The sequence below is a fragment of the Ursus maritimus genome, unplaced genomic scaffold (assembly GCF_017311325.1).
Source record: "Ursus maritimus isolate PB19 unplaced genomic scaffold, ASM1731132v1 scaffold_24, whole genome shotgun sequence".
Lineage (NCBI taxonomy): Eukaryota > Metazoa > Chordata > Mammalia > Carnivora > Ursidae > Ursus > Ursus maritimus.
Window position 1 is genome coordinate 22,296,464 of NW_024424897.1, and position 14,552 is coordinate 22,311,015.

Genomic DNA, 14,552 nt, shown 5'->3' on the forward strand with positions numbered 1-14,552 from the left:
TAAAGTAGATGGGAGCAGGGGTCGCCTGGGTGGCACAGTCGTTAAGCGTCTGCCTTCGGCTCAGGGCGTGATCCCGGCGTTATGGGATCGAGCCCCACATCGGGCTCCTCCGCTGGGAGCCTGCTTCTTCCTCTCCCACTCCCCCTGCTTGTGTTCCCTCTCTCGCTGGCTGTCTCTCTCTGTCAAATAAATAAATAAAATCTTAAAAAAAATAAAATAAAATAAAGTAGATGGGAGCAAAACTAACTTAGAAGAGGTCATTCTAGGTTTAGCAAATATCTGCAGTGTGGTAAAAGCCAAAGCATGTAATTTACAAAGACAGTCTTCCATTCCATCTATGCTTAATCTTTTATTAAGGGAAATACACTTTTTTTGAGTAATTTAAAATTAAAATGATACTTTTAAGGGATTTGAACTCTGAATAATGCTAATTTTAAGCCTTTTAAAAGCAAACACATTTTCTGAAATTTAATAAATCGTGTCCTGCCAAGTTGCAAGCTCAGAAAGTTTGGATTTGATTCTGTAAACCCAGAAAAATGAGTCTTAGGTGGCTCAAAATTTAGTAACATTCATCTTTCCATTATTTAACCATTTCCCAAAATATATCCTCTTTCTCCTGAAATAAAATACATCACTTTCCCATACAAATCTCTATTTTTGTCAAGAAAGCAGGAATTAGTGTAATGCCACATTAATTTTTTCTAAGCAACCTACAATTATTTAGAGATGTTTTTACTGCATTGATGTGGGCCAAGTATGATACTCACTCTATAGGACAGGATTGCCTTATGACAGATTTGTAAAATTTATACAAAACTTCATATTACAGAAGTGACTTTTTTCAGTGTTTTATTATGTATGAGGATGGCAATATATGCCAGTATACAAACAGTTTAAATGTGAAATTTTAAAAATGTATCTAAATGATGGACACCGTAAAACTATTATAAACTGGCATATTATAGCATGAATACAGGCGCAAAGTCCAAAATTTCTTCCAAAACTTAATCACTTATTTTTTTAAAACCATAATATTTCACAAGTAATATGGGCACTCTTTCTATGTCCTTCCACCTTCCGCCGCACCCAATACCAGTGATATGTATCGAAGGGGTGTAGCTGAAACTGGCTGCTTGTTTTCACTGAATTGTTCAGTGGTTTCAGCTACGCATGTATACAGGCTAAAGAGCCTTGCCCTCATAAAAGACTTCAGAGCGAACTTGGTTAGAGACTAAAACTTGAAGATCCATACCACGATAATTAACTGGGTAACTTGGACCCCTTCAAAACACTGACCCTCGCCGTGAAGTAGAAAAAATTTCAGTTTGAAACACGAAGTTAGGCCAAAGAGTCAGAGGAATGTTTTAGTGGGAAATGTCATGTCTAGGACTCCCCAGATAACTGAAGATCCTCCCCAAATAGTATTAATGTTCAGACCCATGCCTCCTACATTAGCGTATCTGTCAGATCACCTCTTTCTGTTACATACCCCCACGTAGTATTGCTCACGTTAATATTCCCCAAACAGCTTAGCAAATTGTCACTGGTACATGTTTGGAGTAAATAAATAGTGTCATTTTCTCCTCACAGTGTGGTTGGTGGTGCCAAAAAAAAAAGTTTTGCAGTTGAGTTTTCATTATAAAATGTCACGTGGAGAGAGCAAAAAAGCAAACTACCGGTAAATGCATCCTAGAATTGTAGAATTTTAAAATGGAAAGGGGAATTTTAAAATTAAAAACAATTTAAAATTTCATAAATAATAACATAATAAATAAGTAACAATTTTCTAGTCCAGCCTTTTCGTTTGTCAGAATAAACAGACGACCTGAAGGTTAAATGACTTATTGAAGGTCATTCATTTGTTGCCAAGACAATGCTTTTAGAGCAGGGTTTTTTCATGGCCAGAATTTTAAAATGCAAGTTTTCCATTTTAATTGGATCATATATTGTAGTGCCTTCATTTTACTTCTTTTTAAGACATGGAAATTGAAAACAACATTTTAATCAAAACTATAAGTTAATCTTTCTCCTTTCCTTGTTTACTTTTAAGCGAGAAAGGAAAATCAAATGTAGAACAATTATGATGGATTTTTCAAAGGAATAGGTACCACAGACTTGGGACCCACGTCTACTCTGGATTCCACAACATATGGTTTGGGAGTAGGAGATTTTTGTCCCCCCAAACAACAAGTAAGATGAGGTATAGCTACCCTCTTTCAATAATTTATAATTCAACCAGTCACAAAGAATGAGGACTATAGAACCATTTCTCTCTTGAACTGAGAAGCTGGGGCACAAGTGGTATGGAGTGGGGAAAAAAGATGATAAATCTTAAAAATTCAAACGACAAGTTCCTTCCGGCTGGGGAGCGAGACAAGGGCTACCACACGAGCTCACACCGCGGTCTGCAGAGACAGTGATAAAGTGACCACTTCATAGACGATGTGCCCTTGGACTTACGCGGGGCCCCCTGCGCGTGAGAGGGAAAGGAAAGAACACAGCTGAGCACCCTATGTTGCGTTTACACCTAAAGAAAGGCTGTCAAGACGAGCATCTGAGCGGCTCTGCAGGGTAACTCTAAGGAGCCTGCATGCCGGCCCTGCGTCCTCGGCACCCTGTCTCGACAGCTCGAGCGCGCACAGCATCGGCCAGCCTCGCCCACGCGCTCCTGCGGTCCCAGCGGACGGCCTCCGCCTCGGAGCTCCAAAAGCCCCTTGCCCGACAGTGGTTAACCATATCCGGAAGGCTCTGGAAGAGGGCTGCTGGGCAGCAGGGCTGTCGCTGCTGATAAGAGGCCTCTGGTTGGACTGCAGACCAGGAGCTGTGGGAAACCCAGAAACAAGGCTCAGACGGGACTCGCGGGGACGCTATCAGCAACCCCGTGTTGGCCGCGGACTGACAAATGAATTCGTTCCTCTCTCCTCGCCACCAAACCCCAGCAGGGAAAGGACGGCTCCCCCAGACCCCGCTCCCCAGTCCATTTCATCAGCTACTTCATCTTCAAGTGAAAACGAGTCACTCACTAATTAATGCAACTATGGAAGCATCATTGCAAACCACTCTGCTGACATATAAAGACGTGTTTCACCTTTAATTACCGAGAGAGAGAGAGAGAGAGAGGAAAAAAAAAAGACAACTTGGAGTCTGAGCACCTAACTTGAAGGAAAAAAACTAGGAAAGAATAGCCCCTCCCCCCAAGCACACCACTCCCACCCCATTCTATCTAAAAATCCTTGGCACTGTGGGTTTTATGTTCCATTGTAAAAAATCGTTATTTTTAAATTGGGTCTCCAAGAAAGAAGATGGCATTTCTTATTCTTTGCAGAGTGATCTGAGAAAGGCTATAGGAATGCCTCTGAGGGGGGATAAATAGGATAACAAGATCTCTTGCAGTTTTGTTTTTGAATCAATACCCGAAATAACGACCAGAAGCCCAAATCCACCGGTGCGTCCACAAAGCAGGGATCCCGGCCGGTCAGCTTCATCCTGAGCTGTGCCGAGGGCTCCCCGCCGCAGCCGCAGCGCTACAGCAGGTAGATAATGTAGGACAGAATGACCAGGCCTATGATGGCAAAGAACATCAGGATGAAAATATCCAGCATTATGGAGTCCTCGGCTGAGGAAGCCTCTGGATGCCGGGCGGACGGGAGCTGCGAGCGCGCCGGTTGCAGCCAGCGGAAGCAATGGCTCCCTCTTCCCTCCGCCGCTCGGTCTTTTCCCTTCCCCCTCCCGGGGCCCGAGACTAAGGGATGCTGCGGCTCCATCCGCAGCCTGCTCCCCCCCCCCACTCCNNCGGCCAACCAATCACGAAGCCCGGGAGCGGGTAACCAAGGCACGGCTCGATTTAGACCCGGCAGAAGTGAGGAGGCGCCATTTCTGCCCAGGAACCCCATCCCATCCCTTTGTAGCTAAATGGAGCCTGCGTGATAGGGACGTAGGAGGAATCCGAGCTCTACCCCGATGCCCGAGGCACGAATCCTCCTGACTGCCTGCCTTCTGCCTTTGTCCTTTGACGCATCGGTGGCAAATTATCTCAGAAAAATAATGGTTGGGAGTTGGCTGGGCCATGGGCGGTTGTAAAGGTCACGTTATGGAGGGACAGAGACGGAGGTCTTCATGGGAGTCCCCGCTGGCCTCTCTGGGGTTGGAGCGAACCCTGGTGGGCTTCCTGTCCTGGGCCAGACCTGCACACTGGCTGTAATGTCAACTTCCCTGCAAGTCTTTTCTAGATGAGGCTCCGAGCTGGTCAGGAACCTGCCTGATGTTTCGTTGGAAGTGGGGGAGACCAAGATAGAGCACTAGGCTTACACACTCTGGAGCCCGTATTCTTCTCTCGCCCCCCGACTGGCTCACCTTTTTGTCTGAAAGGGCCCTCGGCCCTCCCTGCACTGCTCGAGTCCCTCCATGTACTGTGGGAACGCCAGAGTCTCTCCTCCAGAGAGTCCCTTGTCCCTTGTCTCTGTGGTCATGACCCGCATTCTTGCTCTCTTCTGTGCCCTCTTCAGAGAACCCAGGACAGTGTTCCGTCCAGAGAGGGCACTATCGAACTCCCAGGCCCGTCCCTGTGCGGGGACAGTGTCTAGATATGCAAATTCAAGGGACGCCTTCTGAGGGGAAAGGAGAATTAATGTTTTATTTTTTAAACTGGGTGATGGCTACTCAGTTGTCTTCTGTTGTTTTTATGCCTTTTTATGTCTTCGTTAGTCCATGTTTAATTAAAAATACTCCCTGTGACATCTCTGAGGCCTCGTGTCCTCCGTTCCACCCTCGGTAGTTCTTTTGAAAGCCCTGGGGAAGGCGGGGTGAGGGCACGAGTGACCCCCTTCCACATGCTAGGCCGCGGGAACTGAGGCCCCTTCTAGAAGGGGGTCTAGAAACTGCTCCCATTGGCCCGTGCCCAGGAGGTAGAGCCCCGAGCTTTCTGTGAGGGGGGAGTGGAGTCGCAGCCCAGCTTCCCTCCCAAGCAGACTGCCCCCTCCTCCGATCGCTCCGGTGAATGAAGCCTCCTGGGGGGGGGGGGCTGCCGCTCGGCAGACAAAAGGGGGCAGGCCAACAGGAGGCAAGATTTGCCAACTCATTCCCTTCTGCTGGGAAAATATTAGGCAGCCTGCTCCTTCGGAGAGGAAGTGGGTGTCCATCCGGACTGTCTTTAATGATCCCACCCCAGCCTCCGACGCTCCCTACACCACTCAGACCCTGCAGACCCGCCTCTTTCCTTCTCGCATTACCCAGGCTCGGGGAGGGCCCCCTTCATCTCCCCCGCAATCAGGGATTGCCTCCCCCCTGCTGAGCCCCCAGTGGGCAAGACCGCTCTCCACAAAGCAGCTGGATGGGAGACTGACGGTGGCGGTGGCACTGACCTGGGAGGGAAGGCTCCAGATTCCTTCCTACCACTGTCCCCTTCCCAACCCCGCAGAAGAGGGGAGGCCACCCGGCCTTTGAATGGAGGTCCGACCCAGGGCTCCTGGAGCAAAGGACAGAGCAGGGGGTCAGATACAAAGATGTGAGGTGCAAAGGGCAGGGGCGCAGGGCCCACCATGGCAAGGCAGCACGGCGTGAGGTGTGACCGTCACACGGTGGGTCCTGAGACCTCGGGCCCTGCCACTGGCTGTGCGACTTCTACCAAATCACGGCCTCCCTGGGTCTCAGAACCCCGTCCGTGAGATACCCAGGGCGGTAGTGACTCGGCTGAGTACTGCTTTGGGCTCATAAGATGGCTTCATTCCCCCTCTTACCCCACCCAGACTGTCCCTCTGTCATTTCATTCCTCACACAGCGCCAAGCTCTTCCTGGGCACCAGGCAGTGGCAGAGGGCTGAACGTGCCCCCCCGGGCCGAGCTCCCGCATCAGTGCAAGACGATCTGTTGAGCAGTGACGTGCCCGGCCCAGGACAGGCGCTGGGGATTTGAGGACCTGCACCCACTACCTGCCCTGCGAGGGCCCTGGCTAGCGGGGGGACAGGTGCCTCACTAAGCAAGTCAGACAGAAGAGGGAAATACAGGAGCTCAGGGAAGTTTCTGGGAGTGTCACCAAGCTGGGCAGCGAGGGGCAGCCAGGAGCAGACCCGCAGGAAGAATTCTCCATGAGAAGTAGGTGCCAAGTCCCCATCGCACTGCCGCCCCAGGCTGACAGCTTTCCAACTGGTCATTCTCTCCCTGAAGGGCAGCAGGGCTCTCGGGAGGGGGCCGGGCTAATGCCCCCCAAACCCGTGGCGCATGAACACAGGCACACACACACACGTGTGAACGCACGCACACATACACACACACAGAGCACTTCAGAGCCAGAGAGAAAACCAAGTCCACAGGTAAAAATTATACTTTTATTATTTGAGTCACCAGGAGAAAGATTCACTTGTGGTCCAAGTCAAACGTTGAGAATCATAACAGGCCAGAAAGAGTTGATCCCAAGCACAAGCCCACGAGGGAGGGGACCAGAACAGACCAAGAAAAGACAACCACCCCATATAAAAAGATGAATGGACGGCTTCACACACACACACACACACAAACACACACACACACGGATGAAATGTTTGGACAGAGGCAAATTTCACATGGTCATTTGTTTCTTTTTAAATACAGGTTTGCGGGGTGGTATTTTTTTTTCCAGCTATTAAAAAAAAAAAAAGGCCCAAAGTGCATATGTGAGAGGAAAAAGGCAGAAATGGAGCAATAAAGTTGTTTTCCCTGGAGGGACATGAGGACGAAAATAGGAAGCAGTGTGACAGAATTCACTTTTCTCACCATGGGGCTTCTTGCATTTTCTTATTGGTCCACTAAAGTTATATTCACATTCTAGCGTTGATGCATCTTCTTTCCTGGGATTAGATTGGCCAAAGACCTTTTATGAACTGTAGGAAAAGGCCAGGGACTTGGCCCAGCCCTCGGTTCTGTGCTCTTATAGGGATGGATGGTTCTGGAAATGAGCAAGGACTCCTAGCAGCCCCTGGGTCCCTCAGCACCAGTGTGACAGTCCCTCTCTCTGGGGGTGTGTAAGAAAAGATCCCCTATTTTTAGGACGGGAGGAGCAGAGGGGCCGACAGCAAAATTCCAGTGGCTGGCCTGCCTTGTTTTGGAAAGAAAACAAAGCGAAGGGAAAACAGGCCGCTTCTTGCTCCTGTAAGCTTTCCTGCCACCTCTCCCCATGCTCCCAGCACAGGTCCTCCAACAGGACGCGTCTCTGACCTTTGGTCCCCAAATCCAAGTTGTGCTTTGAGATCAAGAGGGAAGGTAATGGACTGCTGCCTACCCCAAAGCTCCCCAAACTGCTTCCTCCCTTCCTCCCTCATCCCCCAAATCGTCCAACATAAAAACCCTCCACCTGCCTTCACCTCGGCCGGGGCCAGAGGAAGAGAGACAGGTCGGGCAGGGCTCTTCCCACTCCAACAGTCGTTTCTTCAACCTTCTGATCTGGGGAAAATATTCCGAGGTCAACCCCCAAGCAGTGAGGACCTGATTGTTGAAATTTGCCTGCAGGGCCCTCCCTCCCCTGAAGGTACAAGGAGGCAAAGATGTCAACCCTGGAGCCTGAGGTGAAGACAAGATGGGGAGGCCCAGAGGGTTGTTGAGAGAGCCCCGAGATGAATAAAGCCAAGCAAGGGTCGTCACAGTCGCCAGCGAGCGAGAGAAGGGACTTGGAAATAGCACCATCTTTCCCTTCCTTGTCCCGGGGTCTGTGCTTCCAGTTTTGAAGCTCTGGAACCTTCTCCTTCTGCTTCAAGAGGGCCTGAGGTTAGCGAGGGGGAGGTCAGGGGGTGGGGAGCGGGGAGGCACCCCCTCCTCTGTAGCCCAGGACACAGACTTGGGGGGAAAGAAGAGGCCTAGAGCCACGACGCCTGCCCCCTCCTCACCCCAGCAAGCTGCGGGCCCCATCAGCCCCGCCGACCCCACGACCACCCCCCTCACCTCGGCCCAGCACACTAGAAAGGGGGTGGGTGGGCTTCTGCCATTTGGCAATTGAAGGAAAGGAGGAATTTTCACACCAAAGAAACCACAAGGAAACTTCTCTCCCCCAGGGGCCCCCCCAGAGACTCCTGCGGGCCTGGACCCTGACTTCGCTGCCGCTGGCCTCTCACAGATCCAGACGCGCTCTTCCCCCACATGCGGAGTTCTGGAGACACAGAAGGTCCTGTGGCTCTGCACAGTTCCAGTCCACTTGGCTTTGGGCCAAGGAGGGGCGGCCGTGGGAGGCCCGAGACATCTTCTCATGGGGAGGAGGGGGGTGTGGCCCACCTAACCCAGAGCTTGGGGGGGGGGGCTGGCTCACCGTGCAGGAGCCAGCCAGGGCGCCCGGAGACTGGGGGGAGGAGGAAGGAAAAGGGCTGCCGGAGAGAACACCCCGTTCCCCTCCTTCCTGCAGCTGTCCCTAAAAGTGAGAGAGGCGAGCACTTGACCCAAGCTGAACTTCCTGGGGAGCTCCTCGCCCGCACCGCTCCACGTGGGCAGGAGAGCGAAATCACAGTGTGAGAAGGAACACATGTGGGGAGGGACGAATGAATCCCAAAGGGGGGACTCTACCCTCCTCTGTGGTCCTTGAGAGTGGGAGAGGGTGGCGAGGGGCCCCCTCCGAGGGCCAGGAGCCCCGTCTTTGAGAAGCAGAGGCAAAGCCCAGCCCAGGGACCAGGCTGGTGGGGTCCCACTCTGGGAATGTACGGAGCCCCTCCCCTGGGAGTCCTGGAAAGTTTGGGTGTGTGAGGAGGGCAGGAAGGTCTGAGGGGGCAGAAAAGAGAGAAGGCAGAGGCCTGGGAGCCAAAGGGTCTCCAATTCCAGACCAGCTCTCCGGGGCCTCAGCCTCCCCCAGAGAGGTCCACACCTGTTCCGTCCAGAGAGAAAACCAAGAAGTTGGTCAAGGGAAAACCTGCCAGAGAAGAGCCCGCGAAAGTGGCAGAACAAGGCTTCAGTTGGCAAAAGAAGCTGGAGGAGGGTGGGGATAAACAAGCTGTCGCGGATTGGAAAGAACAGAGACACTGAAGGGGGGACGGGTCCGCCCAGGACAGATGCGATGCGGTGGAATGCACTGAAGACGGCCGGGGGCGGGGCGGGGCCGGGGGCTCAGATGGCCTCCACGTAGTTGGCCGGCAGCATCCCCGTGTCGCCGGTGCGCTCCACGGTCCCGTACATCCAGCCGTCGTCGATCTGCTGCACGTTGACGATGGTGTCCCCGTCCTGGAAGGAGACTTCGTCCTCGTCCGCGGCGCTGTAGTCATACACAGCGCGGTACCGCTTCTGCAGGGGTGGGGACACCGTCAGCCCGGGGCCGGCCCGTCTATCAACCCTACAGGACCAGGGGCCAGAGCCGGGACCAGCACAGAACCCAGGCCTGGGAGACCGGGAAGGCTCCGCCGTGAATTTTCTCACCTCCGGGTCTCACTGTCTGAGACCCATCACCCTATCTCCCATTATCTGGCATCTGGGAAGAGCCAGGCCCAGGACGGGACGGAGATTGCCACAGCTCTGACCCACCTCCTGCAACAGGAATGCAGCAGGTCCGTGAATACGAGGCTCGGTGGTGTTTTAAAGACGTCTTCTGGGGAGAAAAATCTCCAGGGGACACAAGAGGTTCCACCCTCCAACCTCAGCCAAAATCGTAAGCTTAAGCCCCTGGCCTGAGAAAGGCCCAGTGAAAGCAGCTGCAGTCCAGCTGCGGTCTTGGAGGTGGGCGAGATTCTAACGTCCTTGCTGCCCTTTACATGCACTTGACTCTGGGGGTCAGCTCAGCCTTCATGGCCCCCCAGCCCGGGCCCTGGGATCTGTGTGCCGATGGGTCCAGGACTGGAGGGGCCTCTCAGGGACCTCCCAGATCTGCCCCCGTGTTTCCACTCTGCTGGGACCCCTGCTCAGCCCTGCTGTTTCTGGCCTCCGATCTGTTCATCAACTGTGATCTCAGGCGGAAGCTGCCAAACTGCAGATCTGGTCATGTTACTCCCTGGCTTTAAATCCTTCAGCAGTGTCCCACCTTCTCTAGCACCAAACTTCTTCTTTTTTTTTTTTAAGATTTTATTTTTAAGTCATCTCTATAATCTCTAACACAGACCCCGAGATCAGGAGTCATGTGCTCCACTGACAGAGCCAGCCAGCAGCAACTTGCAAACTTTCTTCCAAGCAGCAGAAACCAGCTCCGTCAGCCCCAAAGCTCTGTGTGGGGTAAGAGGTCACACCCGGCCCCCGCGAAGTGACCTTGATCTCTTATCACCAACTCTGCCTCTATCTCTTCGGTTGAATTGCCGCCAGCATTCCGCAGCAGCCCCTCCCTCGTCTCCCTGCTTCCGCCCTCAACCTTCTGCTGCCTTTTCTCACAGAGCCGCCAGAGCCTTTAAAAACATAAATCAAAACCTCTCACTCTGCATAGCTCACCAATCACAAAGGCCTTCCTGTGGCCTACAAGTCCCTGCATGATCTGACCTTATCTCCTACCCTCTTCCCCTCTCACCGCCTTGGCCTTCCTGCTGGCCCCAGGGCCTTTGCAGCTGCTCGCTCCCTGAACCACACTGAGGACTTTGCTGCTCTCCCTCCCATCACCCTGCTGTCTTTTTCTCTCCAGCCTGTGCCACTATTCGAGCTTACATTATACGCCTACTTATGTATTGCCTTCTTATTGGTCTCCCTGACTGAAATATAAGTTCCAAGATGGCAGGAAGGTGGTCTTTTATTCAGAGCCAAACCCCTCATGTCCAAAACAGGTTTAGCGAGTATTTGAAGGACTGGCTGGTCCATCTGGAATCTTATCCTACAGATGACTTCCCGGTCCTGCCCAGCACCCTACACGGCACCGACACTCCCTTGTCTACTCCCTTGTGCCCACAGCATGAGGCTCGAGGAGGACACGTATCCCAGGCTACTTTACTTCTCTAAGTATTGGCTCTCCAGTTCCTCCACGAGCTACTTCTGATTCCCAGGAACCGGACACAGAGGAGCTGAGCACGGCCAGGAGCTCAGGCTGGGTGGCTCAGCAGGATTTATAGACCGGGGACTTCCACTCTAAGGACGGTAAGCCTGATCCTGCCCCATTTCCGACTCTGCTCATCGCCGACCTGGCAGCGTCGATGAGTGCCCGCTCTGTGACTGGCTCAGAGCTGCTGAACCAGGAAGACACTGCCCCGCCCGCACAGAGCTTCAAATCCACAGGGGACGCAGACAGAAGTTAACACACAGAACAGTTCTGAGTTGGGAAAAGTGCTCTGAAGGGAAGCGGTGGGGAGGAGCGACAGAGATGTCAGGGGAGACCCCCCTGACATGGGGGCAGGGGTTGGGGAAGGACTGCTCAGAGGCAGGGGCAAGGGGAGATCTGAAGGACATGGGAGGCGGGGGTCATCTCATGAAGAGTGGGGAGCGGGGCCAAGGTCTGGAAGGCCCCAGGCAGGAAGGTGCTTCGTGTGCTCCTGGGGAGCTGGAGTCAGGAAACTGAGCAGGGGGAGGTGACTTGTGCAAAGTCCACGGGAGCTGGAACGTGGGGCCCCAACCCCAGCCCGGGGCTCGGTGCGCTAACCACACTGCCTCTGCTCAGAGGCTGAGGTCCCTATCACCTGCAGAGAACAACAGGAGCTGGGGTCAAAGGTCAGGGGAAGCCAAGCCTCCTGGCTGGGTTTCTAAGGAGAATCTAGGAGCTGCGACCACAAGGCCTTCCCTCGGCCCATCCACCTAGGCCTCCTCAGGCTTCCAGACCTCCCACCCTACCTCCCGGCTCCAGGACAGAGCTACTCACCCCGCCCCCGCCTGGAGCGCTGCGTGGTATGGAGACCGGGGCCGCAGGCTCCTTGTAGCCACCATAGGACTGTGCCACCTGCTGCTGCTGGGGCTGCTGGTAAACTGCAAGAGGGGGAGACAGGGCTCAGAAACTGTCTTGCCAAACCCAATCCCTCCCGGAGCCCCCTACCGTCCCACACGGAGTCCCTAACAGGCGTTTCCACTCCCCCAACCTTGCTCAGGCCCCACTTCTCGAAGGCTCGTCTGTCCGTGCGTGCACGTCTGCTGGTGTTGCATACTCTACAACAGGGGCTGTCTCTCCGCCAGCATGCTGGGAGCCGGCACCGACCCTGACCGCTCTGCTCATGCCCCTGCCGGGCTGGGGCGCATGCACACAAGGGTTCTCTCCAACCGCCTCCCCATCCCACCGCCGGCCCGCTCCCCGGCCCTCCGCCCCCACAGGCCTCACGCTCACCCGGGGCGCTGGTCGGGATGTGGTGGGGCGGCTGCTCCTGGGCATCTCGGCGCTCGGGCTCTATGCCCTCGCCCCCGCTAGGGCCCATGCGGCTCTTCTCAAACTCCTCATGGTATTTTATCTGCAGCGGCAGAAAGTGCTGGGTGAAGGACTCACAGCAAAGCAACCAACGGTCCCTTCCTGGGGCCACTTACGGTCTCCCAGGAGAGGAGAGACTCCCTGAGGGCTACAGGCTTAGGGGACCAGATTCTTGGGGGAGGCACACCGGCTGTGTACCCTTGGATTAACCTTGCTGGGCCTCAGGTTCCACCTCTGTAAATTGGGACAGCAGTGTCCACCTCAAGGACTGGTGGAGGACAAGAACGCCTGCTCCCGGAGTAGCTGCTGGGCGCCAGGCGCTGTGCTGGGCGTTCTACCTCACAGGCTCATGTTCGCCTGTCGGCACCTAGGAGGGGGGGTAGGACAGTCCCCATCTAACAGACAAGAAGGAAACGAAGGCACTGACCCGTGAAGCGAGCTGCCCCGGGTCATGCAGATTCCAGGGCCCACGGGCTTAGTTAATCATGAGGCAGTTCGGCCTCGGTGGGCATGACTTCACAGAGCTCTGCTGAGGAGCCCAGGCTGGAGGGCAAGAAATGCAAGGTCCTCCCTCCTCATCGAGGCAGGGAGGCGAGCAAAGCCCACCCTGTTCTCTGGAGCAGAAGGAACCAGGGATTCTGTGCCCCAAGGCCTGACGGGAGCTGTCCCAAGCCCAGGGCAGTCCCTTTTGGCCATCCCCTCCCACGTTCTCGGCTGCCTTCTCTCCCACTCCCTGGCGTTCGCTTTGCAAGGAGGGCAAGAGTTAACACTTGTCCAGGCAGGGCTTACACTGAGCAGCTGGGCTAAAGGTCTGCGGGTGTGGCCGATGACAGCACCAGGCTCCACTGGCGAAATGACACTCACCGCAGCCTGGGCTGGGAGGACAGGCAGGGCGGCGGCAATGCCTCACTTAGGGGTCTGGCTCCGCACCAGCCCCTCCTTTCCCTGCCCCTTCCCTTCAGGCCCCGGCAGGGACCTACCCCCAAATGGCGAGACGGGCTGAGCGCCATTCCTCAGGCGGAGGCAGCCAGCCCCGGCCAGGCTGAGAATCTATGGGACCCCTCAACTTCTACCCGGAAAGGCATCTAGGAGTGAAGTTTTCAGACACAGGGCCAGTGACCTGCTCTGAGATTCCAAAGACAAGAGCAAAAGGCGAGTGTCCCTGAACCCCACTCCCTCAGTGACCCCTGTCCACTGGTGGGGGGGGTGATAAGGAGAGGGGCCACCCCTCCTGAGGCCTTCAGGCTCACAAGGCAACTGCCCTTCCGACTTTTGTCCTGGAGGTTAGAAAGGTCACCTTCCTGTGTTTACTTTCTGTGGAAGAAGAGAGCCCTGACCCCGGGAGCCAGTGACCAGGGGAGGGGGAGTGTAGTGTAGCCGTGGACAGAGGCCTGCACTGGGTGGGGGGGGGGGACAAGTGTCCCTAATGCTGGGAGCCCAGCTTCCCTGCGTGACAGCCACCTTCTCTGGGTGTGAAGGGGTGACAGAGAGCCCCGGGGAAGAGTGTATGTCGGTCCCAGCTCCTTCTCCGTACCAAGGAGCCAATGCCCAGAGCTATCCCCCGTCAGTGCCCTAAGAGACTCGGTCCCTCGTCATGGCCGCAGTGGCCCTCCCACGCCTCATCCCTGCAAGATCATCAGCTTTTTTTGCTTACTCAGGTGACCCTGAGAGAGTCCCTACCTCTCTGGGCCTCAGTTTCCCGATCTGTAAACAAGGCCTGGTACCATCTGTTCCCAGGAGGTCCTGAAGCTCCCGACCGGGTCCAGGAACCTAACCAGACTCTAGAGCTGAAAGCAAGTATGGACATGCGTGCGTCTCCACAAGGGCTGGCAGAATCCTCCTGGTCCTTACAAAGCCACTGCACAGGAGTAAATGTTTATAAAATTAGGGCCAGCTGCCCCAGGTGGATGGAGTCGTGGCAGCCGGAACACAGAAGAACCCTCCCCACCACCACCGATGTACATACCACCTGTTACTGTTAATATTAATAACCTTCCCACTGGCTCAGCGACTCACACTGAGTGCGTGAAGGCTCTTGGCGCATTATCTCCCCCGGCCCTGGGCATTATCTCCCCCGGCCCTGGTGATAATCCCCCTAGAACAAGAAGCTGGACAGGTGCACTTTAATTCCCATTTTACAGAAGAGGAAAATGTGCTCAGCAGTTGAATGACTTCCCAAGACAGAGCTTTCATTACCCAGGAAGGGCTGAGGCTCGTGACACAGGGACAGAGTCACAGCTAGATGGGCCCTCTCCTGGGGGCAGGCGTGGAGCAGAGTGACCACATGCCCAAGGCTGCCCCTCGTCCCACTTCAT

At 54.5% G+C, this 14,552-nt stretch overlaps 1 protein-coding gene and 1 long non-coding RNA gene across 3 annotated transcripts in view; both read right to left on the reverse strand.

The window, feature by feature from the left end:
* Positions 1-832: 832 nt before the first annotated feature.
* Positions 833-4,649, reverse strand: LOC103662142. Its single transcript, XR_005837419.1, has 2 exons — positions 3,414-4,649; positions 833-2,821 (listed from the first exon to the last, which is right to left on the reverse strand). It is a non-coding gene; the product is annotated as an uncharacterized LOC103662142 (long non-coding RNA).
* A 1,659-nt stretch (positions 4,650-6,308) lies between these two features.
* The window catches only part of LASP1 (LIM and SH3 protein 1), a 37,997-nt gene continuing 29,753 nt past the window's right edge, over positions 6,309-14,552 (reverse strand). For both annotated transcript variants that reach the window (XM_040640716.1, XM_008689029.2), the window contains 3 exons: positions 12,160-12,280; positions 11,704-11,807; positions 6,309-9,227 (listed from right to left, as the gene is read on the reverse strand). In XM_040640716.1, the coding sequence (XP_040496650.1) occupies positions 9,054-9,227; positions 11,704-11,807; positions 12,160-12,280 (399 nt within the window). In that variant the 3' untranslated portion in view covers positions 6,309-9,053. The remainder of the gene's footprint in view (positions 9,228-11,703; positions 11,808-12,159; positions 12,281-14,552) is intronic.